Raw genomic sequence first — 26,985 nt, forward strand, 5'->3', positions numbered from 1 at the left:
ACACCCATGTTCTCTAGGATAATTCTATTGCTTCTAATAAAGGTTCTCGTTGCTTTTAACACTTAATTAACATAATATATGTTCTTTAGTGGGTTAGACATTGTTGCAAAGAATGTGAACGATTCTGGTACAGCCATTCTCAAGATGTAGAAGGAATGGCATAATCTTGGGGGAGGAGTCAAAAATGGGCTCAGCCTAGAATCTCTACATAGCCTCAAATGGACTAAGTCCAACCCCACCTCCCCTTGAATTCTGTCAACCCTTCTCTAGCATCACAACAGTGCTGTTATTTGAGTAGATTCCTGGCATAAGCAAAAGAATGGCAACAGAACTTCACATGTGGTCCTGGTCTTTCACGCCCGACACAAAATCAGCTTAAGAGCTTTCCAGGACACCTGGTTCTTCCACAGCAACACCAACACTTGCGAAAATGTATCACAAAAGACTTTTATTTTCTGGAACATAAGAATAAATTTTATGTACTGTATTTGCTAACAAATCAAACGACGCTTTGATAATCAGGGTCATACAATGTATTTTTAACTCATAATGTGGCTTGGTGGGGATACGAGTCTAAGCTGAGATTTCTTCAAATCATGTTTAATAAAACTTAGCTTAGTGTAACGTAGAGTCCAACTTAGGAAAGCTGTGAAAACTTCAGGTGGGATTACACAATGCTAGAAAAAGGTTTGACTGATTTTGATTTACTGTTTTAACATGTGAACCAAGCATGCAATATGAACCCACGCACTTTACAAGCCAACCATTGCTTTCGACTATTGACCACAAGCCCCAACCTTGTGACCGAATTTCAGATATGATGGAACTGTGGTGGAATAATAACTGGCAGGTCTATTCCCACCCACGCTCCCCTTCCCCCAAAGGAGCAAATGTTAATCCAATTCAAATCTTATTCCCTATAGAGCCTGAGAATAAAAACAATATAGGCAGATCAAGAACATAATGGGAACGGAGGGGATGAGAAAAAACACACACTCGTCTCTTATTTCCATCGATGAAGGGAACAGTGGCATTTCTGGATAGCTTTTCTTTTAAAAAAAGTATCACAGGATAAATGTTGCCTATCAGAAACACAAAAAAAACACAGCCCCTCTCCTTCCACCCCAAGGACTGAGACAACCAAACCAAGCCTTGCTCCTGCTCTTCCCATCTTTATTTGTAGAACTCATGTTCCTGTTCGTCTTTCTTGATGACTGTTTTGTAGGCTTTTTCAAAGTCCTTGGCGAGGACAATGTAACGGTTCTCCCGTACGGCCAGCATCCCAGCCTAAAAGGGAAGAATGAGAAGATAAGGAGCTGGGAAGAAGGGAAAATGTTTCAGACACCAACTATGAAAAAAAGGGAGCGCTCACAACAAAAGAAGAGAGGTGGAAAGACATCGTGTAAGCAATGGTCAAAGGCATGTTCTTGTTCTTGATTTATAATTCACACCATCTGGGCAAGATGTTCTGGTAACTGCAGTCCAATGTAATTGCCCAAGGAAGCAGTAGCCTCCCTTCAATGGATGTCAACGAACTGTTGATTATGTTAACATTTGGATTCCTGCACTGAAAACTGAAGTATGTTTGCACTTCCCAGCCCACTACAGCCACTGCAAATATAGACACATACAGATACCATACAAATCCATTTATTCAGAGGGTCCCTACTTTAATTCCCAATTCCCAACTGGTTAGAAACCAAAACTAATATTGCTGTTTGCTGGATCTCATTCAGCAATTTTTCCCTTTACTTCCATATATAATGCTTTGTTTCTTCTTCTCTTTTATCCCATAAGTGGAAATGCCACCGATTGGGGAGGGGGATGTCTGCTAAAAGCTACCACTAGAAGAATAAACCCAGTGAGATGGGTAAGATATCAGATGTAACGCTGGCAAGGAACCTTAGTCCTCCTACAGAGTTTGTTATAGAGGCAAGATCCAAACTCGTGACTCGCAGCTCATAGCTTAAGTTCCTGGCTACCAGCCTACACACGTTCTCTCACAGAAGTTGACCCAAGAGGAGCATGATTCACAGCCTAACATTTCATGCCCATTTTTTTTTTCTCCTCCTCTGAAGATGTTTCTCATTTCCCCAATCGTTAAGATTGCTAGACAAGAATAAAGAGGAAGTGGAGCTGAACACTGATGGCCATCTGCTTCTTTGGAGCACCTAACAAGAGCATACAAACCTCCTGGCAAATGGAGTTGATGTCAGCTCCCGAGATCTTATCAGGTCGTGCCACATCTAGGAGGAGTGAAGGAAAGAGATAGGAGAGAAAAGGCCCAACCTGACCATCCCACAATTTTAGCTAGCTGACCTTCTGCAATTGGGATTATTCTCTTCTAAGTGGTCACCTTTCTATTTGACCCAGTGAAAATGTTACAGGAAAATCAACAGATGGGGACCAATTATTGAAATAAAAGTGAAGTAATCACTTCATTGGAAAGGGTACAGATTCTCCCAATCAAGCTTCACGAGGATTGGGGCCTCCTTTCCTTCTGAAGGATTAGTGCCTGATGGGCCTGATGAGAATTGGGAGGAATCCGGCAGTAACACAAAATGGAACTGGTTGATATCCCATTTCATAACAAAGAGCCCTGGCAGATTAGGCAAGAACGCAACAAATGCCCAACCCACTTGCTTTGTTTTCAAAGCCAAACAGAAAACAGCTCTAACCACTCAGGAGAAACTATTATAGCATGAATACTCCCTCCCAAGGTAGCCGCCTCTAATTTGTTCCTGGAGGAGGGATCCTTTGGACAAGCAGCAGCAGCAACTCCTGCAACGCAACAATTAGTGGAGTGAGCAGGAAGAATGGCCCCAGGAAAGCAGCTGAAATTTATGCATCTTAAGCAATGATTGAAACACTGAAGTTTTTTTGGTTTACTAAATGTTTATCCTGCCCTTGATTCAGAAGCTCAAGGTACTCCACACAGCACTGTTCCTTTTATTTTTCTCCCAGTAATGACCCATGGACCTACATTGGACTAAGAATGAATGAATGACTGGCCCAAAGTAACATTGCAAATTTCTATGGATAAGGGTAGACTAGAATTTGGGTCTCTCTTCTCCAACACCTTAACCAGCATTCCAATCCTGGATCAGGGAGGCTCAGGTGCAAGTCCTCACTTGAACTTATAGGTCGCAGGGTGACTCTGAGTCTGGTATCCATTCTCAGAAAAGCCTACTTCATACACTTAGAAAGGAAAAATAGAGAGGGGTGTCTATATACACAACTTTGAATTAACAGAAAAAAGGGAGGATAAAATGAAATCATACAAATGAAACCATACAATTATGAGATGCTGGAAGTTGAATACTTTGCCCCAATAAGATGTGCTAGACCCCAATCCTTGGTCCCTTGCAACCTGCTGCCTGAAGTGGAAGCTGTAATCTATCTCAAAGGGGGAGTCCTGAGCAACTTTACATAATTTCTTTACAAGAATATTGGGTTGGAAAGAATTCCCCCCCCCCCCAAAAAAAACCCACCCAGACAGATTCCAACCATTCTGCTCTATAGATCAGGGGACTCCAAATTTAACAACTTTAAGACTTGGGGGCTTCAACTCCCAGAATTCCCCAGACAGAGCTGAGGAATTCTGGGAGTTGAAGTCCATAAGTCTTAAAAGTAGTTAAGTTTGGAGACCCCTGCTATAGATGAATGTAGCAATGTCCCTCCAATAAGGCACACACAAAAATGGGTCTCTTCTTTTGACCAAGTTCTTGTCAAGGATACAATCTTCCAGATCCACCTCCTCAGATAGATTCATCTTGCTGGTGATAGTAGAGAAGATTAAACGCTTTTGGCGTCTATCTGGCAGAGGAAACTCGATTTTACGATCTAGACGGCCTGGTCGGAGCAAAGCAGGATCAAGGGTGTCTGCTCGGTTTGTGGCCATTATCACCTGTGCTCAAAAGAACAAGAAGAAACCACACCAATCCTGAATTTTGAGGTGCCAATTCAGCCCAAAGCTATATTCATGGCTTGTGTACTCTTAAACACAGATGACTAAGGCAGATAGTGAACTGAAGTTTAATAAGTAAACTGTGAGAATCTTTCCCCAGTCTGAAATTTTCCTCACTTTAGCAACGCCAAAAAGCTTGGAATTGTTATGGTAGGTTCCCTGACTGACAAGGATTCAGAAAACCATCAACTGCCTGTAACTTCTTGCCTCTTCGTTGGATTGTAGGAATGCTACTAAAAAGAAAAAAAATCCATCTGTAAGGTGATGAACTGATTCTAAATGGGCAAGAGTTCCATTAATGGAATTTCTTGTAATCCCAGCCCAGACTTCCAAGATGAACGATGCTTGGAAAAAACTTATTATTTTAGGTATGTGCCAAAAAAAAAAACACCTGACAGATGGGCAAGGAAGCTGCATAATTTATTTATTTTTTGACATGGCAAGTGCCTCAGTAGATTATCAGCCATTATGAACTATGGGCTAAAATTTTATTAATTGCAATATATTAATTTTGGATACTTTCCTGGGATTTGGGAGGAGTTTTCTCCTCCTCCCTTTCATACACATGCACATCATATTAAGCACTGTATTTGTGCAGTGCAAATTGAAGAAAAGTGGAAGGAGATCATTGTCTCTCTAGAGCAGGGGTGTCCAACCTTGGCAACTTTAAGACTTGTGGACTTCAACTCCCAGAATTCCTCAGCCAGCTTTGCTGGCTGAGGAATTCTGGGAGTTGAAGTCCACAAAGTCTTAAAGTTGCCAAGGTTGGACACCCCTGCTCTAGATCGTTCAAGTCACCTTTCAGCCCCAACACACCTTGACATTAACATTCTGGTCAAAGCCATCCATCTGGTTGAGAAGCTCCAAGAGAATCCGCTGAACCTCCCTGTCCGCTGTGGAGAGACCAACAAACTATCAGAAGGCGGTGGGTAAGAGAAGCAGTCCGTGCTTTCCTCCATATTCCACACCTTACACATTCATTCCTCAGACTTTCCAAGGACATCACACCAGCCTGTGCAACCCTCTGGGAAGCAACTCAAAATCAAAAGAACTCTTTAATTTTTATTCATGCTCCCAAGTTTCAACTTGTTATAAATATGGACAAAATACTGAAGAGGAACCAGAATCTCGTGAAAGTTTCAAAAATAGATAAACGAAGCAAGAAGTTTTGCAACCTATCCTCTTAGGGTTTACCCTAATTTAGATATGTTTTAATGTTGCAATTCTTCTCTTCCGAACCAATTCTACAGAATGGCTGAGTTTGGTTAAGGAGTTTACTATTTCCTATAATTAAGAGCTGCCAGTATTTCTAACCTCCCATTTCTTAAATCTTCACTTGTTATCCTATACCTCCCAAAACCTAATTAAACTCTCACATCATTGAACAAATCTGCACAAAGGTAATACAAGAGGGCTTAATTTACCAAATGTTGAGAAATGAGGGAATTTAACAAATCCAGGCCTAACCCGGGGAAAATGGCCTTGCAGATATTATTTAAATATAAAACCCACATCTTTCACCACTAGCCACTCTTGCTGTAGCTATTAGAAGCTGCAATTCACAAACACAGAAACACAAACCCACCTAGAGAGAGATTCTCTTCTGGCTTTCATAGGCCAACCCAACACAGAAGATACTGAGGTCAACAGATAAAAGAACTTTTGCAAACTCAGAGTTCCAACACACTGTGACAAGGGAGGGAAAAAGTAATGCACATATATTGTAACCTGGACCACGCGATTCTCAGCAGCCAAGAACTGGAGAGGTACTAGAGATTTATACCGCTAAAGAAATAATGTCAAACCTATTTAGTCCCTAATGCAAATCAGGAAGAGAGGGAAAAGAACTGAGGCACACATAAATACAATAGCATGAATCAGGAGGAAAGGAAACTAAAGTTTGTTCAGATTTCGTTACCAAATAACTCAAGTTTCAGGATTCACAACACATCGAATCATCAGCATCAAAAAGCTAGGTTTTCACAACACTCACACACACACACATACAACAAAAGCAAGTAATGTTAAACAGGAGCATGAGGCCAGATCAAACTCAGCCAGATATATAAATTCAGCCATACAGTCTTTAGCTAACATGATTAAGTGTATTGTGTAAACACGGCAATGTTTTCCCTTCTTTTATTTTGGCTTAGCTTCAGCATTGCTTTTTAAGATAATAAGCCTTTTCAGAGTGGCTTACATAATACAGATAGATAAAATAATCACAAGTTCTAGTTAATGACAGCAGAAGCATAATTCAGCTGCTGAATCAGTGGGGGCATTGCTAGGGCACAGTAAGCAAAAAGGTAGGTTAATTTCCATGGCACACTATTTCCACCTGCCCAGAACCCTGCCGTGTGGACATCTCTGTAACTGCCAGAAAGTATCCAGGCAGCACGGCATTCCCATTCTTCAAACACCCTCCAGCTTCTACCCAAATAATCCAGAGCTGCCTTTCAAAATTCAGCTGTTTCCGCTTGCCAACTCACCTCCAGTCTGGGCATCAAAACGCTTGGTGGCAATGGCATCAATTTCATCGATGAAGATGATGGCCGGTGCGTTCTCTTTGGCCAGTCGGAAAACATCCCGGACCATGCGTGGCCCCTCACCCAGGTACTTCTGCACAAATTCAGACCCCACTACCCGAATGAAAGCAGCTGGGCGGGAAGATATCATGACTCTGGGTTAGTGTCACAGCAGGCTGAATTATGCATAGGATTGTGCAGGAGTCAGTGTATATTTATGAAGCGATATACATTTGAGGTCAAGCTTGCACTGTAGATGGTTTCCAGAGTAACCAAATGTTAATTTCCACCAGCTGAACTAAAAAGGTTCAGAGAGGTAGCCTATTCTTCTCTAAAGAGGAAGATGGTAATACACATTCTAAGACGCCTCCAACTCCAACGTCCACTTGCCCTTGGTTAGCAACTGTTTTCGCATCCATGTTGGCTTCTTAAAAGTACAACATTTAAACCTTGCCCATTTTCAGCTTCAGAAAGTGTCAAAAAGGTTGGCAATAAAACATTAAAATAGCTCAGATAGGGGAGGGGGAAAATACCCAACAGGGGAGGAATCTATCCACGGCACATGGTAATCTAACCAAAACCATACTTACCTGTGGTGTGATGGGCCACAGCTTTGGCCAGCATAGTCTTTCCACAGCCAGGGGGCCCATACATTAACACGCCCCGTGGAGGATCTATGCCAATCTATAAAAGAGGCACAGAAGGAAGCAACAAGCAATGAAAGAATTAATTTGTGAGGCCATCGTGGTTTACTGTTTCCCAGATTTAATGAAGATGCCCTCAGTCTCAAATGGCTGCAGTATGGACATCAATACTTCAATATTATATAGCTCTCTCTGTCGGTGCCAAGATTAAGCCTCTGAATCCAGTCAATTATTAATCCTACTGTGCTGCTTTGACTGGTGACAAATAGCCAAAACTACATTGGTAGTTATACATTAAACCAGGGGTGTCCAACCTTGGCAACTTTAAGACTTGTGGACTTCAACTCCCAGAATTCCTCAGCCAGCTTTGCTGGCTGAGGAATTCTGGGAGTTGAAGTCCACAAGTCTTAAAGTTGCCAAGGTTGGACACCCCTGCATTAAACGAAGCGTAACTTAGCATTACGTGCCTAGCATATTTAAGCATTGTTTTCATTGTTGGTGGATCCAATGAGCTTTCTGGTTTTATTGCAACTAGCTCTAAATAATGGCTCTGCTTGTATCCTAAGCCATTAACTTATAATAGCTAGGTACACAACACTGTGCAAAAACAAGAGAACTTCACAGCCTAGGACAATGGGCAAAACTCAGCTAGCTACTGGGTAACTACTATTATCATCAAGACTGCATGCTTCTTTTGACCTATATTTCTTCCTGTCACATAACTGCTAATACCTCAGCTTAAGCAGCACTTCACACCTCAAAATGTTATGTTCTTGTTTGTTTATTTACTTATTTATTTGCCTGCCGTTGGGCCATATCAAAATGCAACGTTCCAGAAACAAGTTATTACAAAAATTTGGTAAAAGCAATTTAAAATGGAATTGGAATAAAATAAGATTTAAAATGAAATTGGAATAAAACAGTCTAAAATGAAATTAGAATAAAATAATTTAAGATATCAAATATGATTAAATGATATTTTGGTATCACCCCTACAATCTACCCCAAATTATGTTAGAAGAGATAGGTAATGCATAAAATGTGCTTGTCCATCTTTTCATAACCTGAACAAAACAGCTTAGGAGAAGTTATTATGCTTGAGCTGAGTGGGAGATCAAATGCCTTATAGCAATAGCACTTAGACTTATATACCACTTTATAGTGCTTTGCAGCCCTCTCTAAGCGGTTTACAAAGTCAGCATATCGCCCCCAACAATCTGGGTCCTCATTTTACCCACCTTGGAAGGATGGAAGGCTGAGTCAACCTTGAGCCTGGTGGGATTTGAACTGCCAAATTGTAGGCAGCTGGCTGCAGAAGTAGCTTGCAGTACTGCACTCTAACCACTGCGCCACAGAGGCTCCTTATATGGGTTTTGAAGAAGTTTTGAAAAACAGAAATGAGATATAACGATAATAAAAGGACAGTTTGTGTTCACTTCTGTTTGCAGACTTTCAGCTCTGAAATTTAGAATACCTGTTTGTAAAGTTCAAAGTGAGTGAGGGGCAGCTCCACGGCCTCTCGGACTTCCTGCTTCTGAATATCCATCCCACCAATGTCAGCATACATCACATCTGGTTTTTGATCTATTTGGAACAAATGGACACTGATAAGATTTCATCCCAATAGCTACCCATCTTTGCAAGCAACCCTTGAGTCTGTGTTTTACTTGCTCTCAATTCAAGAAATGACTTGTAGTCCTTGACTTACAACCGTTCGCTTAGCGACTTTTCAAAGTTACGACAGACCTCCCCAGGAATACTTATAAATACAATTCCAAAGGTCCAATAGCTGCCACCACCCCATGGTCACGTGACTGCACTTCATGTGCTCAGCAACTACATGATGAGCAGATGCAGAAAAGAGTTAATTAGCCCATTCAGTCTCATATTTATCTGGAATTTTTGCAGATGAAATGACTATCTGGCAAACAAAAACATACGCTCCACGCAGGCACACAGCGGAGTTTGCATCTCTGGTTAAGATAGATAGATGAACGTCACCTGAAGTCAGCATCATAATACTGCTATCAGCCTCAGGAGGCAACACATCCACCAGCGCATTACTGTGCTTGTGTAGGGCCACAGAAGCATTGGGCTTCAGCAGTTCACGGTCAATGGTGCTCAAGATTCGGACATAGTAGTTAGAGCCTGCATTGGAAACATTCACAAGATTAGACCAGGCCCTAATTCTACTTCCAAGGAATGGGGAGTATGGAAGATCACTTAGGACTATCGCTGATACAGGGCTGTGTCCATCCCTTCTTTCTGAACAGCAGGGACCATCATGTCTAGCTGCAACTTCCATGCCTTAGAACGCTGCTTTGAGGTATTTGGGGGTATTGATATGGCAGCCCTTAGACCAGGGGTGTCAAATCCACAGCCCACAGGCCAGATCAGGAGGGACAGGCCCATGCCACCCCATCTCAAGCCCACCTGAGCCACTCCCACCCCAGGCCCCCAAGGGCAAATAAAATCCTGATACAGCTCATGATGGGATCGAGTTTGACTCCCTGCTTTAGACCATCTAACAGAAATCAACATGGGCCTGTGAGCTACCAGGGAGGCAATTCAAGAAAAGAGAAGGTCTGCCATGAAGTTCCTTTCCTCAACTTTCCACAAATCAAGAGCCAGCAAAAAGGACAAGCACTACACCTGTGGTAGAACCAACAATGGCTGTGTTTTGATCCACTGCCTCCAGGAACTGGCCAATGACCAGTGGGATGCTCTGGATACGTTTCACCTCCTCCTGAGCATGCAGAAATTCTTTTTTAAGATTTTTCTGCTCATCCTTGATATATTCTTCCTGGACCTCCAGGAATTCCAGCTCTTGCTGGAGTTTCTACAAAAAGACAAAGAAAAGTGCAGCTTTTGTTGCGCCTGAATAATTCCCGCTTATAAAACGAAGCAAGGACAAGAGATAAGCAACCACATCATGACTTCCTGCTGAATATGTGTACCAGGTAGTACATTCCCCCTACTTGAATACCAGAAAAGTATGGGAAATGTACATTTTGAAATAACTTAATTGTATTCATTATTTTTGAAACAGTGGTTATATTTGTTTTTAAAATTCAGGGACATTCACAACTTAAGAGTAGAGTTTTATGTTTGTAATCCAAAAAAAAAACAGAGCGAGACAAAAAAAATGGAAGAAGGGAGCAGGAAAAACAAACGAAATGCTAGTTAAGGCGCACTTTGAGGCAGTACACTTTTACGGGGGGGGGGGGAGGCGGGGGAGAAAACTGCAGTTATTTTCCCTGGTTTTTCCTGCCATAATGCTTTTCTTGGAGGAAAAGAGAGCAACAAACTTAGTAGTTCATTGTTCCGGAAGGCTAACAGCAACAACTAGAGCAAAAGTTATCAGACATAATACAAACGATACAGAAGATATCAGACATAAAGAAGGAACTAAAGTGAGACCCTTGAATAAAATTCTACAGAGATCTATTTTTTTACATATTTACGGTATCTGGTTTGCTACACTTTATCAACCATACTGTACTTGAAACCAGGAGGCTACAAGTTCTAATTCTTAGGCATACAAGTCAATTGGGTGACGTCAGGCTAGTCATTCTCTCTCAGTCCAACCCACTTTACTGGGATGCTGTTAAGATAGACAGAAAAAGCATGATGTAGACTGCTTTGAGAGTTGCACAACATAAATGTAGGATATAAAATTAATAATTTACTTCTTTTCTGTTTTATTTTTCCAATGTCTTTTGAACACAGACATAGTTGTAGACCAGGGGTTTCAAACTGGCTACCCACGGGCCCGATGTGTCACGCACAGGCCATGCCCACCCCAGCTCCGCGAAGGGGAAAAACATCGTGATATGTCACGTGACGTCACAAGTTTGACACCCGTGTTGTAGTCTGACAAATATAAAATGCAAATTAGAAACAATAACACTCTTCAGCACTGCTAAACCATAGTAGTATGAAGATCAGCTCACTTTATATCGGCTATATAGATCCTCGACATCCTCAGCTTCAGGAACTAGGAAGGAGAGGCCAGTCTGAGGTCTGGAAATAGAGAGAGCAGGAAGCTCATCCTATAAATTAAAACACAGATTAGATATAAATAACTTGGATATAGAATATAGAATATCCTCCATTTTCTACATTTCATATAGTATGAATGATAAAGACCTGGATTTGCACAATAATCTGAGGCCAAAAAATCCCCTAAAAGGAAACCAAAATAGGAGCAAAAAAACAAGTTTAACTTATACAATTGAATGTATTTGATCTTTATCTGACTTATTGAGGTGAGTTGTATGCATCTAAACAGAATGTATACTTCATTTAAATTGCTTAAGGCTGCTAAGGTTAACATGTCAAAATCAATACGTAGCACGTGGTTTACTAAGTTTGTGCAAATTTTTTATTTAGGATAGGGATAGCCGAAAGAAAGTTTCAACCATCTGTTTTGAGCAACTCTTTAACATCCAATATCAGCATCTATTAAACCACAGGGAGTTGTTGGCTTCCTTACTTATCATTTTTAGCAATCACAGTTGTTGCAAAAAAAAAAGCAAACATTTCAAATGATTGAAGTTGCTTACATGCCCATTCATTTGTGCAAAATCAGTAAAATTAATATAGGCCTAAGGCTTATGTAGTTTGTGGCTTATGTAAGGAGAGAAATAAAGGATGTCGTGTATTTCTATAAAACATGACCTGTATATATACAAAGTATGCCACATATAAAGTATGCCATGTATTTCTAACATTTAATCAGCTGACATTTACTGTTATCTTGAAGGACACATTCCATGTTAGAAATACATGGCACACTTTATTTCTCTCCTTACATTAAGCACAAACTCCAAAGCCTCAGGCTTATGTTCATTTTACTGATTAAGCCTTATTTCAAAATTTTGCACGTATGAATAGGCATGTAACAAATTCCAACCTTTGTCAAACATTAGGATACATGCTGGAAGAACTGAGTGGGAAACAGGCTAACAAACAAACACTAACAAACTAGATGTACCCGAAGCACCGTCCTTGGAATTCCTTTAAACCCCGAAGCCTAATTGGATAAAAGCTCCAACAGATAAAGTATTTAGCACTCTTTATTAAGTTTGCTCTTATCCCTACTAGTAGTGCAACCCTTATTTATCATCCAATAGATGGCTTTCTGAAGTCTCAATAGAATATTGGCGTAAGCTTCAGTGAAAAAGAGAATAATTTCCCAGAAAATGGTGAAAACTGAGATAAAGTAGTTAGTATAGGCCTAGAAACCAGTAGATCAGGGATGTCAAACTTGATTTCATTGAGGGTCAGGGTTGTGTTTGACCTTGGGGGCTGGATGGGTGTGGCCAGGGTGGGCATGGCCAAGCTCAATGTCACTTGTGTCAGAGGTGGGGGGGTGCCTTGTGGTGGCCCGAGCACTCTGCCAGTGAAAATAGAAATTCAGGAGGGCCGGTTGCAGGAGGCCGTCGCAGCCACCTGAGCTCAGTTTTCCCTGATAGAGGAATCACGGACCGGTCCTTCGCTGTTTCCAGGGTGGCACCACAGGCCAGATCTAAGCACCTCATGGGCCGGATCTGGCCCCTGGGCCTTGAGTTTGATACCACTGCAGTAGACTCTAGTTCTAATCCTTCCATAGGCACAAAAGCTAGTTGGGGTGGGGGGGATTTGATCCAGTCCACCCCCCCTCAGTAAACCCCAACTCAATGTTGTTGTGGCAAAAAAACAGAAGGCTGGAATACAGATATATAGTCCTCTACTTACGACCACAATGTCGCTGATAAATCTGTTGAGTTTTGCCCCCATTTTACAACTTTTCTAGACGAATTTGTTAAGTGAATCACTGCAGTTGTTAGTTGAATCTGATTGTTGAATAAGATTGTTAAGCAAATCTGGCTTCCCTGTTACTTTGCTTGCCAGAAAGTTGCAAAAGGGGATAACATGTTCCCAGGATGCTACGATTTTCATAAATATGAAACCAGCTTGTCAACCATCCGTATGTAAATCATGTGACCAGGGGGACGCTGCAACAATCATAAGTGTGAAAAATGGTCATAATTCCCTTTTTTCCCCCACTGGCAGTGTCACTAAATGAACTGTTGTAAGTCGAAGGCTACCTGTATCAGGTATCTTCGCTGTCTGGAGTCATATACAATTTCAAATTCAAACCTTTATTGTCAGAGAACAACATGTGTACAATGAGATTGGCTGAGCCTCCTTTTGTGCATCCCCCCCAACACAATTCACAATGAAAGACAGAAAATCCCTAACCCAGTGAATCCTATTAACACATACACAATCCTATTGCACCAATGTGAATTTATTGCACGTCGGGCGGCCCGCAAGTCACTCGTACTATGTTGTTGTACGATTATTTTGCGTTCAGGAGTCCGATAAAAACTACTCTTCAGTCTGTTTGTGCCTACATAGGCAATCTCCGGCTGCCTATGTAGCAAAAAAAAAAAGTAGGATGATGATGACATAGTAACAAGATCTATATTGATATGAACACCCCTCAAAGCGTTCATAAGAGAATTTTACCGCAGGCAATCAAAATACAAATTAAGTGCAATCCGCTCTCAGTTGCATAAATCAAAACACGCCTCAAAAACACGGCCCGAGAAGGAGGGAACCTGCCGGCGGCCGCGGCCTGCTCTCACCCCCGCTGCCAGGCCTACCCACAAGCGGTGACTCGGCATCTCCGCCTCCCTCGTCTTCGTCCTTCGGGCTCCCGGCGCGCTCCGCCGCCTCCTTCCCAAGCCTCGCAAGCGGAAGAGGGCCAAATCGTCTCCCCCCGCGACTTCGCTTCTGCTCCCTCACGGCTCGCTCTTTTTCCCTTTTTCCCCCTTTCCCCCCGTACCTGAGTTTTCTCCACCAAGATGCCGATCTCCTCCATTTTTAATCCCCTCGACCGGAAACCAGGCTGGATTATACCGCTTCCGGTCACGCTCCCAGGCCGGAGCAGGGAGAGGCTCACGGGAGTTGTAGTCCTTTGGGCGTTGAAAAACCCGGCTTTGATGGACACCTCTCCCGTCGTTGCTCCCGCCCCCGATCAGAATAGGTAGCCTGGAGGGGAGAAGAACGCCAGAGCATTTCCTTCTAGGATGATTGACAGGTGGAAAAAGCAATCCTCTTCTCCCGGTCGGGATCTCCCGGCTTTCCTATTGGTTCCCTCGGGCGAGTTCTGAGCCGAAGCGCCGCCTTCTCTTTTCTTGGTTCTTTAAGCGCAGGTAGGCGGTTTGGGGTGCCCCAAAGCAGGTAAGGAAGAGCAGGCCCCCCTCCATCCTCATCCTCATCCTCCTCATGAGAGGCCAAGAAGGCGATGGAAGTGGCGGGTCTTCGTGCTAAAACCGCTTGGCCTTAACCGGGTCGGTGTGCGGCTTTGCCCTTCTTCCAAGAGCATCTCTGCTGCCTTCGCGGATGGCCGGGTATAAAGCCCGGAGACCCCCGTAAGAGGGGAGGGAGCTGAGGGAGCCAAGGGAAAGGAGAGGGGCAAGGAGGGACCGATGGAAAACCCACCTGCAGGGATCGGAGCTCCCCCTGGGAGGGATCTAAACCCAGAGCGCCTCGGTCCTGCCTGCAGCTTAGCTCCTGAAGCGGGTTCTTGGTTTATTTTGTAGCATTGATGTATAGTGTATATGTTCCAGGGTATATACAATAATATATGGTTTTCGTGATCTATCTATCTATCTATCTATCTATCTATCTATCTATCTATCTATCTATCTATCTCACTCTATCCTTCTCCATCCATCCATCCATCTATCCATCCATCTATCCATCCCTCTCTCTCTATCCTTATCCATTCATCCATCCGTCCATCTATCTATCCAGTATGTATAAATATCTTTATGTATATGTATATGCGCTCATATGCGCACACACTGCAAATCACTTCAGGCTAAACATAAAATGATAACTGTCAACTGTTGGTTTTGCATGTACATTAACTGTTAAAATAATAACTAAATCAGAACCTAGCTATACATACCATATATGCATGTACATATTCCTGTCTGTGTGTACACAAGCTATACAAAACCCAAATTGTTGAAACGGCCACTAAGTAGAAATTTGGCTCTTTAGATACTGTATGTTTTTGTGTGTGAATACATGTAATCACAGCCTGTTAAAATAACTAAGTCAAAAATTAGCTATACATATGTTACCTCTATGTGTGTATGTGTGTGCACACACATAGATATAATCGCTGTAAGCAATTGCAACAATAACTAAATCAAATCCTCTTGAAAGGATACAGTAGCCAACCTATACATTGTGTAGTCATTGCAAGTTAAACTGTTAAAAGAGTAACTATGTCAAAAATTGGCTGCATATACACTACAGATACATATAAACAATCACTAAGGGTCAAACTATAAAAAGGATATCTATAAGGTAAACGTGTGCAAGTAGAGAATAGATACCATCTGTTGGAGATCATTTGGATTCTTGTTCTGCAGCTTAAAAGGTTTCTTCCATGTGTTTACGTGTGTGAATTTAAAAATATTTATATGCTACTTTCTTCCTGAAAGCTTATTTTATTTACTATCTTAATGTTATGTTAATTTTATTCCAGGGAGATTAATCATGTATTGGGTATATTCATATATTTTAAAGATATGTCTTTAAAATGAATGCAATATGCTTAACCTAATTAATTATACACTTGGTAGTTCATTTCCACAACAGGTAATTCTTAGAAAGTTTTAATCATCATTCTTTGCACATCATTGAACCCTAGTTAGGTCAGTTTATGCTTTAATGCATTGGGCAAATCCTCTGCCCTACCTTGTAAGCAATGGCCTCAAGTCTAGCTGGATTTCTGATGCATTATGTGAGCATATCCATGCAATGTGCTTTGCAACTGAAGTAGCTTGCATTTCTTTTAATCTTCTCCAGACTATATTCCTGGAAATCATTTAGACAACAACATCCAGGTGCTGCCACCTGGTGATTTGGAAAAAGCTTAATGTAATACAATTTGCAGACTGAGGGGGAAAAAAGTAAAATGACAAATCACTTCTGCATTGCTGCAGACAATATATCCAGTAAGTGTTGTGCATGAGGGACCCTTTGCCTTTAGTACTTTAAGAATCAACAAAAGAGTTGTTTGTGTAATTAAAGTGTGTTGTATACACGAGCCAGTATTCATTTCACAATACTACTCTTAGGTTGGTTAGGATGCGAAATAACAGTTAGCCCAACATCCCTAGGTGAACAGTGTATTTCACTTTCTTTTCCTGATTGTGATAAAACAATAGTGCTGCTATATATCTGAGAATATATTTGGTGGAACAAATCTGATTTTTTTTTCATAAAAATATGTAAGAGGACTGAAATTGCTTAAGGTTGGGAATTGCTTAAGGTTGAGGATTAATGTGCATTTTAACAGCCCAGTTCCAAACTTATACTACATCTTCTCTTCTCTTACAGTTGAGCAAACATGCAGTAGGGTCATACTGCCATTCTATGCAGATGTAACATGGAGATAAAGCTGATTAGAAGCAAGGTCTATTTATATTAGGCTATGAGGAAATATTTTAGAAGATAAAATTGTTCATTTTTAAATGTAATAAATAATCTAGTGCGTACTGACTTTTATTACTCATAACACTGATGCCCTGGATTGTGTGTTTCTAATCTGTTCCCCTGTTCCCATGATGTTTTAGAATGTGGGGCAGTGAATGAGAGCAAGTAATCTCCTGATATGGAAGCAGCTTTAGTTCTGTTATGTTGAGGGGGGGCTTGTATACAAAGGATTGTTTATTTTTCTAACCAAATACAAATCTTTGTGCATCACACAAGCTGAAAATGGAAGTAGACATGCCTGGAAAAAACATTACTTATTCTTGGAATAGTCATCTCAGATCTCTGCAAGAAATATAAATTGATTGTATTACCAATTAATTTTGCACAGTAATTTTATTTTGGAGGTTCCCTGGGGTTAGTGTTCAAAGGCTACAATATTGTGTGACAAGCTGAGACAGAATGCTCTGTAGTTCTTCTCTGTTGAGCTTGCTTGTACCTTGAGCCAGTCACTTTTCTTTTGATCTGGCTTGCTTCACAGAACTGATGCAAAGCAAAATGGAGAAAACATTAAACTTGCACTGGGGTCCTTGGGAAAAATGTGTGATATAAATATTTAGTCTAGTGTTTTTTGTTTGTTTGTTTGTTTTTTGCACGAACTTCCAGGATTTTTCCAGATTTGACCAAACCGTCTCCTTCAATAAACAGAGGAGATAACGAAATTAGTTCAAAAGAGAGAGAGGTTTTGTACAGTATAGACAACCAAAGGCTTTCTGACTTTATAAACATTGGCTTTTGAAACCTGATCTTTCTTCCACAGGAGATGCAGTATTCTGCCTTCTTTCATGAGCTGTGACTTACCCTGTCTAAATATCTCTGCACCCGATACAAGTGGGAAGATGTAGCTATTGTGGCTGTTCAGAGTTTAGATCCCTAGATTTGGAAGTTTCATAATCTACACTCTCTGCATAAATGACATATGGAGGAGAATCAAGGATCATCTACCAGGCAGTTCCAGCACAGAAATTGGGAATTTTAAAATTCAGACTTTTTACATGTCCTTCCTTGTATCTGCATTGCTTGCCTTTGGACTTCTGCTGGCCTGAGCTCTGCTGTATAACCTGCCAGTGAGACATTTCAGGTTTTCCTTGGTAGAAATGAGGCGGGATAGACCACAAGAACGGGCAGCTAGCTGGCCAGCAGAGCATATCAAGGTGCTCCTTGCCCTCTGGACTGAGGCAGCGGTCACTCATGACCTTAGCTCCCATGGGAGGAACCGTGCAGTCTATGATGGCATTTCTCAGCGTCTTGCAGAAATGGGCATTTATCGGACTGGGGACCAGTGCCGTGAAAAAATGAAAGGCTTGAAAGTGGCTTACCGCAAGGCTAAGGAAAATAACTCTGTGGGGCGGCCGCCAATCAAGTGTCCCTTCTATGATGAAATTGACCAGATAATGACACAGTACATAAACTGCAGGCCTGGTTTTCCCTCTGAGGTTGGTGAAGGGTCCAGTGTTGCAGCGGACAGACAGGAAGGCCTCTCCATCTCTGAGCCCTGGGGGACCCAATCCAGCATCTCTGAGCGTTGGGGGTCCCAGGCCTCTGGGCATTGGCTGTCCCAGACTGCTGCCTCCGAAAGCCAAGGGACCGATGAATTCAGCTACACCCACGCAGAGGCTCATGAGGCTTTTGGCGAGATCCAAATCATCCCAGTTCAGGTGAAGGAAGAGGAATCGGAAGATGAAATCTCACCGGAGCTGGGTAAACTGTTCATTTCTCCTGGGGAATGTGTCAGTGCAAATCCTCTAGTCTAGAAGCATGATGGCGAACCTATGGCACACGTGCCAGGAGTGGCATGCAGAGCCATTTCTGCCGGCACACAAGAGGTCCCCCAGAAGAGCCCCACTGTGCTTGCGCCCTCTGCCAGACAGCTGATTGTCTGGTATCTGCCATGCATGCATGGAGGGAGACATGCTTAGGGGAGATGCATGTGCAGGGAGCGGGGCATGTGGGAGCATCACATGTGTATATGCAAAGGTGCACACATGGTCATGCACGCATGCGCAGAGGAGCAGCACAGGTTGTGCGCACATGCAGAGAGGTGCACGGTGCATGCGCGTGCAGGGGGCGGGGGAATCATGCGCACATTGCATCATGGGTGGGCACGTGCGTGTGTATGCACGCACAACCTTTCGGGACGCGACATGGAAAAGGTTAGCCATCACTGATCTAGAAGGATACCTAAGGAGGAGCAGGGAAGAATATGCTGTTAATCGTTTTGTGAAATATTTGGGTCTTTAGTTTCATAGTTTTATTGGACTTTTGGTCTAATGTTTTACCTGAACTCCCCTAGAACCACAACTTTCTGTTTCTGGAAATGCATATAATTCTCTATAGCAGGCCAACTTCCACTGGTGGTTGTTGCTTTTACTTGTTTATATCAAGGGTCTTCAAACTTGACAGCTTTAAGACTTGTGGACTTCAACTCCCAGAATTCCTGAGCTAACATGACTAGAGGAGGAATTCTGGGAGTTGAAGTCCACAAGACTTAAAGCTGTCAAGTTTGAAGACCCCTGGATACTCAGAAGAACAACATCATAGGGTAACCTTCAGGTTTTTCTTTTTTTTAAGCCTGCAGTCACAGGTGTTGTGTGCTTCACATGCATATCATTTTATTACTTTCTTGCTCTTTGAATCATTGGCCATTGAATCTTGACCGTCGAATCATTCTGAATCATTCTGACCCTATGGATCAGGGTCTTCAAACTTGGCAGGTTTAAGACTTGCGGACTTCAACTCCCTGAATTCCTCCTCCAGTCTTGTTAGCTCAGGAATTCTGGGAGTTGAAGTCCACAAGTCTCAAACTTGCCAAGTTTGAAGACCCTGCTATTGATGATGTTGCACTGCTTGGAGACTATATATATATATATATTTATATATATATATGGCTGTTCCCTGTTCCTTACTTTATAGATGTGGCCTCTCCTATGCTAATGGAGATCCAACCTCCACCCAGGCAGCTCATCTCCATGCTTGACCAACGTCCCCATCTTCGAACTCGGAAACAAAAGGTTCAGGGGGATGGGCAGTCAAGGGGCGCTGGCCAGAAGTGCAGCCGTTCACATCAGCCGGAGCTGCAGAGAATGCAGAAGCAGGTGGCCCTCCAAGCTGAGGAAAAACAGAGTTTAGCCGAATTCATCCAGCATGACAAGGAGATGCGACGTGAGGATAGGGAGTTCCAAGCCCAGCTCTTTGAGAAACTCTTTCAGAAACAAACTGAGCTGGTCCAGGTGCTAACTCAGCGATCTCCCGCCAGTCCTAGCTCGGCTGCCTGCGCTAATCCCATGCAGACCTTGCAGATGCCCACAAAGAACGGAGCAGGAACAGCCGCTGGGCCCGGCTCTCCCCTACAGGCTTTGTTAGAACAGATAATGCAGTCTGACCTACCGGGCAAGAGTCTAAATAGACTTGCCGTGAAAGAAGCACTGGGAGGAAGAGTTAAGGTGCCTCCGGAAGTGCAGTATTGGACTGCCGAAGAGATCCTGAGGTGGCTCTTGTCTCAGCAGCCTCCTGCAGATCACTGTCAGGAGGTGCTGCCAGGCCCGAGGCTCCCTTTCGTTGCGGGGCACCTGGGGGCCCCAGGGAAAGGGGATAACTCAGAGGCACCCCTCTCAGGTTTGAATCTGTTATGTGATTCATACCAGAGTTCTCAGCAGCTCTGCCACAAGGCCCAACAGCTGTGCGCCAGCAATTGTGCTCAAGCACTTGAAACAGACGTCGACTTGGAGAGCCGCCGTCATTCTTTCAGGCAGTTCCAGTATCAGGAGGCCCAGGAACCCCAGGAAGCATACCAGTGCCTGTGGCGGCTTTCCCACCAGTGGCTAAGGCCGGAAGCACGTAGCAAAGAGCAAATCATGGAGCTGCTAGTGGTTGAGCAGTTCCTGAACATACTCCCTAAAGAGATCCAGACCTTGGTACGCGAATGCCAGCCAGAAAACGGCAAGGAAGCTGTGGCCCTGGCAGAGAGATTCCAGCTCCATTTCGAGTCCAAGAGGCAACGGGACCAAGTAAGAGCATGCTGAGAGGGATTTCTGCTTTGGGGTTTGGAGATAGCATTAAAGGAGGAGAGAGGAAATGAAAAGGGCTTATTTCCCCCCCACACACACACATCTTTCTCCTTGACCGAGAGACTTTTATACATGAAATCTAGGAATTACTGTAGTTATTAGCAAAAGTTTTTAGTTTTTCAGTTGAAAGTGAGATTTAAAGACAAGGGAACAACAAGAAGCACTGCAGGTGGAGGTAGGCTCTTTCTCCAAAAGACGCATTTCCAATTTGCTTGAGCCTTCCTGCTTTGGTAGAAGCTGAAAGGCTACTCAAGAGTTTTCTAGACAGTAGAAAATGAATTTGCTTTAAAAAAAAAAAATCTTATGGGTATAGATTGTCCGATTCTGACCAATATTTTCATGTGACTGCAGCAGGATTTGGTTTTGAAGGATATTTAGGATGAGGCAACTGGCAGCAAGTTCAAAATGCTTGTATATTTATCTTCAGCTCACAAAGATAGGGGAACACTTCTTGACATCTTTGGTGTGGAACTGAGGGCCCTTTTTATTTTAGAAGTGATAAACACAAGAGTGGCGTTCTTATTTTTCAGGTACATGTTACCTCAGATAACATGGTTGTAGATTCCCCTCAAGAAGACTTGAATGAGGATCAGAGACAACCCTGCATAAAAGACAGTCAAGAAAATCCTAGGAAGGTTGGCTTACTAGGTAAGAATTTGCTTATCAGGTGCACTGAATCTTTGATGTGACAAATTTGTTTCTTTGTCTTTTGAGGATTGCTTTCGATTGTTTTCATTTGTTTTACTACATATCCAGTTAGATTTATTTTCCATTTCTGTTTATATTTGTATGCCATAAGCAGCTTTATCCACTTGTGCTCCCTGTATCCTCTCTGGACAATTTCTGTGATTCCTTAGTCAATACAATCAAATGAAAAAGAATTTTTGGCAATATACTTCTTAGCATAAAGACTAGCAAATTAGCAAAATCTCTTGGAAGGAAAAACTGGCCAAGAAGGTGATTGGGATCATCAGATGGCAAGGAAGTGAAGTGTTTGCTGAAGAGAGATGGTACAGGCCTCCCAAGTTCAGCTTATGGTCCTCATTCACACATCAGGGCCTGTTGACTTGACTTGACAGTATATTTGTAAAGACACTCTGAATAGTAATTCTCAGATCGATGCCAGAATCAAAAAGGCATTTAATTGAAGTCTCAAATGTTAAGGCTCCCTAAAATCTAAGCCACTTCTGGAGTATTACAGAGAGAAGACAACAAACAGAACTCTAGATGATTTCAAATTAATTCAGATTACTTTACAAGTATGTGCATAAGCTCTATTAATGAATTCCATATTGGGTTAACCTTCAGCAAGTCAACCTATCTTGATTTCTTAAGGATGTCTTCAGTTTATCTGTAAAAGAGGAATAATTGTGATCCCTCTCAAAGTTTTTATGAAAGGAAAGCTATCAAGTACCTTTCATATTCTAATATTCATATTTGCAGCTAAAACAAAAACTTACTCTGTAAGACGTGAGTGGAATCCCACCATCTATGGGCCTGGAACCCAAATCTTATGATTCCCAGCCTAGGGCCTTAACCACGAGCCCATCTGTTATTTTTGTATCTTGGCAGGTCTCTCAAGGTAAACTTATTCTCCATCTTCAGGTACAGAAACACATCTCCAGCTGAGGAAGAGAGCCAGATCAGATCCAAGGAAGCAGATTGTGCCCAAACAGGATGGAGAACACAGTGTGGCAGCAGCCAAGCAGATGAAGTTGAACAATAGCATAGAAGAGCAAGAAGTGGCTGAAACTAGAAAGCAAGCAAAAGAAATGCCCCTCTCTGTGCCTGGAAAGCAAGCTGGGAAAGCCAAAGGGCGGGGAAGATCTGTTCCCAGTTATAACGTGGCTGGGGAACACCAGGCAGAAGGGGAAGCTAAGACAAAAAGCAGTAGCCGAGTTTCAGAAGCTGTGAACGGGATTCTGCATGAGCAGAAAGCATCGACTAGTCTTGGGTCATCTCAGCTGGCTTTTGACAAGGATGCAGCCGTGGCCAGCCCCCAACCAGGCCACGACGGTCATGGGTCTCCTGACATAGACAGACCTTCATTTAGTGACAGCATTGACATTTTACTGGATTCTCCGTGGAGTGGAAATGGTAGTGGTGACACAGCCCTTCAAGACGGGGGCCCCGGTTCCAGGATGCTACCCCCTTGTGTAGGCTGTACCGTGTTGAAGGCTGAGTTGGATACAGTCCGTGAGGAACTCCGATTAACCCAAGGTAACTCTAGAAGCAGAAACGAGGAGGTCTCTTCACATAGTGACATCAATTTCCTTTTTGTCCTTCATGTGTTGCGAGAATTTGTATCTTGCCAGTATACTTGTACAACTGCCTTGCCATTGGTTCCGCTTAATATTTATTTATTGCTGAACACAGTGCTGACCACAACACAGTGCATAAATCGCTTCGATCCTTCCCAGAATAATTGCTTGGCTGTTGATTAAGTCTACTTGTCATTGAAAACAGCACCCCACATAGCCAATCTCACTTTTCATTTTGTCATAATATAAGAGCACTCACCAGGAAAGTGTAGTGTTGATATTCGGTAGGGAATGCTTAACTGGCATCCGAGCTAAAAGCAGCCTTAAATAAGTATTTCATTTGGAAAGATAGGATATCAATGAATTAAATAAGAATTAAAATGAACACAGCTTAAAGGCACCAGTAAAGAACTTGATGAAGGGACTAAAGATGGAATTAGAATTGGCAGCAAATACTTGATTTGAAACAATTATCCATAATACCGGGGTTGATTTCTAAAGTAAACTAAGGTGAAAAGACGTATCTCACGGTATTTATTAAGAAGGCAAGAATGAAGGTGCCAACTGCTAAGAAGTTCCCCCCCTGAAGCATTTTGTGATACTTATTTTCGATTTGTTGTTGTTCGTTTCTATGCAGCTTCTACGCTGTATGGGTTGAGTGGCACCCCTTTGCAGGACTTATCAGAGGCTCTTGGGACTGTGGTACGGGTCCTGAACAACACAAAATCTTTGCCAGGAACAAACATACCACAGAACATTGCTGAAATCCCTAGTAGGCCAGCATGGCGAGAAAGAAATGTAAGTCTCCCCTTTTACTACTGTTTGTTTGTGTGAAGGCATGTTTTCTTTCATATTATCTGGTTTTTATTTTCCTTTCTTTTAAAACGGAGATCCTGCCATGAGCCTCATATTGAGTACTGTTAATACAGAGAAAGTAGAAAGGATTTTTAAAAAGGCAAACAGTCATCCTCAAATATTTGACCTTGCTGTTTGGAATAGATGGTGGAATTTACAGTTTTCCCATTAATCCAAAGCAGTTGCCTGTTTTCCAAAGTGATAGCATGGAAAGTTCTCTTCTTCAATTAGGGAAGGTCTACAACGCAGTGTCATTGCAAATTTGGATTGCTGTAGATGGCTTCTATCCTGGTGACTGGTTGAGAAGACAGTCTTGGAACGGAGAATTAAAGTTCCATTCTCAACAAAATTCACTAGGTCAGACTGTAAAACTTAACCCAGATGGAAGATATTTTGAACATCACACAGGGTATGGAGAAGCTAGTAAAGAATTATTTCTACTGGTGTGGGAAGATTTCCCATAGGAATTTTTTTTAAAAAAAAAATGGATGGGTAGTTTGATGGTTAGTTATTGTACCTTCCATGATGTAATCCATCTAAATATGGGGTCTTTCCACTTTTTGATGCACATTTGTGCCCCATTATATGTAAACAAAAGTGAGCAACATCTGCTTATCTGGCATTTTTCTTCCAATCTATCATCTTAACTCATGAAACTTTTTATGAATGAATCTCTTTTTTTTCTTAATGAGATATCTGGCCTTGATTAGAAATCAAGCCAGTTTTATGTTAAATTGTTTGCCATGAGTTCATTCTCTGAATATAAAATGCTCAATATGTTTTGATCCAATACTAACAGTGTTTTATCTTTCCTGTAGCATCTTTGAATCCTTGCATGGGCTGAATGTACACCCCCCACCCCCCCAATCAAGAAATTCAGCAGCAATATTAGAAGCGCCTGATTTAAAAGGAGGGTGAAAAGCACCCTTTGCTTGATTGCCTGAGACTTTCAACAATCCCTGCCCGTGATTCCCTATTCCTTCCTCATCCTGTTGGATTGCTTAGACTACAGCAGGCTCTGATCCAGATGCTCTTTCCCTGCTATGGTGCAAATGTTGTCATTCCTGTACCTTTTTACTGTTACCCTTGTTTTTATTTTATTTTTTATACTGTAGTAATCTCTTTCTTCCCTTTCCTGCTTGAGTTTAAATAAAGCAACTGGGAATGATTTATTGTACTCTTTATGGGCAATAAATAGCATGTGCATTGACCCAATTAGAATAGAGGTCTGCAAAGAGAAATCCTCCCTTTAATCCACAAGAAATCAAAGCTCCTGTTTTGGAAAGCAAGCCATGGTTTTGGAAGGAATTGTTAGCCCAGATACAAGCCTTGAGGTATTCTAGATCCAGCCTGATTTCATGATGAACATTATATTCTCTCTTAATATATTCACAAGTACAATAATTACAGATCTTGACAGATTCCCAACATCGGCTGCATAAGTGAATATAGTGTTGATCAGCATAAGAAGAACATTATCACCATAAACACAACAGGAATTTTTTTGTAAGAAATGTAAGTTTCTTTTCTAAAGAATTTCAAATACTTGACACTGGAGAGAATGGAAAAGATAAACTAAGGGAAAATTAATAATGTGACACACACACACGCACACACGTATGTATATAGAGGTAGCCCTCAATTTATAATCATTTGTTTAGTGACTGAAGTTGCAACTGCATTGAAAAAAGTGACTTAAGATGAATCCTCACTTAATAACTGTTTCAGCCTTCCTGTGGTTACATGATCAAAAGTTGGGTAACCTTGGCAACTGGCAAGTATTTAAGGCTGTCGGAATGTCCTGGGATCATGTGATCATAATTTGTGACCTTCCTAGCCAGTTTCCAACAAGCAAAGTGAATACATTTCACTTAATTACAATGATTCATAAAATAAGTCATAAAATTGGGCACAACTCACCGAACCACCGCCTTGCTTAGCAGCAAATATTCGGTTCCCAATTGTGGTTCTACGGCAAGGACTACCTATATATATATAACATGTCACTCTGATCGAAGAAGTTAATCACTGTTAGTGTGCTCAGAACAAATGCTACTTACTTTATGTACTTCATTCCAGATTAGATCATTTGGTTGTTGTCCCCAAAGAATCTCCCTCATATTCAGTTATTGGGAGTATTGAATGTGGGTTTTTCCCCCCCTACCCTATAATTTAACACCCTCAGGTTGAGGCAGGAGGTAGGATGAGAAAAAGCAGGGGTTGAAGTTGGAATTAATTCATGTGCCCTCATTCAAAACTGTCCAAAAGATAAATGAACATGTGTTAACCAGACTAGTTCCAAAGAGGTTTGCGCAATTAAAGCAACATCAGTTAATCTAATTAAAACAAATCACAATTCACACAGCTCCAGAGATCTACTTGAAACTTAAGCACCATGGTCAAATTCAGATGCTTGACAACTGCTTCATATTTATGACCGTTGCTGTGTCCCAGAGTCACGTGATTCCCCTTTTGCGACCTACTGACAAGCAGAGTCAACGGGGGAAGCCAAATTCACTTAACAACCAGATTACTAACTAATCAACTACAGGGATTCCCTTAACAACCAAGGCGAGAAAGGTCGTAAAATGGGTCAAAACTCACTTAACAAATGTCTCATTTAGCAACCGACAATTGTCTCACTTAGCTACCTGTATAGCAAGGCGAGACTCATCCTTGGCATTTCTGCATCCCTTTGAGTCCTTTGTTTACCCACGTGAATTTATTAATCCTTGTGGGGGACTATCAACGTTTAAACAAGAAGGGATTTCACACAACACCAGGAGTGTTCAAGAGTTTTCAGTGACATATGTAGGCATTTGATACATCAGAGACAGGAGACCAACCCAGATCCGAGAGAAGTGAGGAGAGGAGAAGAGAAGAGAGACTACAATAGAATAGAAATAGAAATAGAATTAGAAATAGAAATAGAACAGAATAGAAAATATGGAATGGAATAGAATAGAATAAGAAAGGAATAGAAATAGAAAAATAGAACAGAATGGAATAAAATAGAAATAGAATAGAATAGAATAAAACAAGAAGAGAGAAAAGAACAGAACAGAAGAATAGAAAAGAAAAGAAGAATAGAATAGAATAGAA

The 26,985-nt window shown here is 41.9% G+C and overlaps 2 protein-coding genes across 7 annotated transcripts; one reads left to right on the forward strand and one right to left on the reverse strand.

Annotated features, from left to right (window-relative positions):
* Positions 1 to 433: 433 nt before the first annotated feature.
* On the reverse strand, positions 434 to 14,207 carry PSMC4 (proteasome 26S subunit, ATPase 4). The gene is made up of 11 exons (XM_087970930.1): positions 13,972 to 14,207; positions 11,090 to 11,188; positions 9,789 to 9,975; positions 9,138 to 9,284; positions 8,611 to 8,720; positions 7,083 to 7,176; positions 6,457 to 6,624; positions 4,784 to 4,860; positions 3,739 to 3,907; positions 2,191 to 2,246; positions 434 to 1,287 (listed from the first exon to the last, which is right to left on the reverse strand). Exons 1-11 carry the CDS (start codon positions 14,005 to 14,007, stop codon positions 1,174 to 1,176), a joined length of 1,257 nt encoding a protein of 418 aa, XP_087827056.1. The 5' UTR covers positions 14,008 to 14,207; the 3' UTR covers positions 434 to 1,173.
* A 64-nt stretch (positions 14,208 to 14,271) lies between these two features.
* LOC113423745 (uncharacterized) lies at positions 14,272 to 25,051 on the forward strand. Of its 6 annotated transcripts, none has more exons than XM_087970925.1 (8): positions 14,330 to 14,369; positions 16,014 to 16,162; positions 17,461 to 18,401; positions 19,614 to 20,707; positions 21,298 to 21,415; positions 22,373 to 22,987; positions 23,666 to 23,826; positions 24,702 to 25,051. In XM_087970925.1, exons 3-8 carry the CDS (start codon positions 17,798 to 17,800, stop codon positions 24,708 to 24,710), a joined length of 2,601 nt encoding a protein of 866 aa, XP_087827051.1. In that variant the 5' UTR covers positions 14,330 to 14,369; positions 16,014 to 16,162; positions 17,461 to 17,797; the 3' UTR covers positions 24,711 to 25,051. The 6 variants fall into 6 exon arrangements, with proteins under 6 accessions (XP_087827055.1, XP_087827052.1, XP_026541075.2 ...); XM_087970927.1 differs by lacking the exon at positions 14,330 to 14,369 and adding an exon at positions 14,406 to 14,759; XM_087970929.1 differs by lacking the exon at positions 16,014 to 16,162 and having other exon boundaries at positions 14,272 to 14,341.
* The last annotated feature ends 1,934 nt before the right edge of the window (positions 25,052 to 26,985 follow it).

This window comes from Notechis scutatus, chromosome 8 (genome assembly GCF_049901735.1).
Source record: "Notechis scutatus isolate UNSWTSFEM ecotype Mainland chromosome 8, rNotScu1.2, whole genome shotgun sequence".
Lineage (NCBI taxonomy): Eukaryota > Metazoa > Chordata > Lepidosauria > Squamata > Elapidae > Notechis > Notechis scutatus.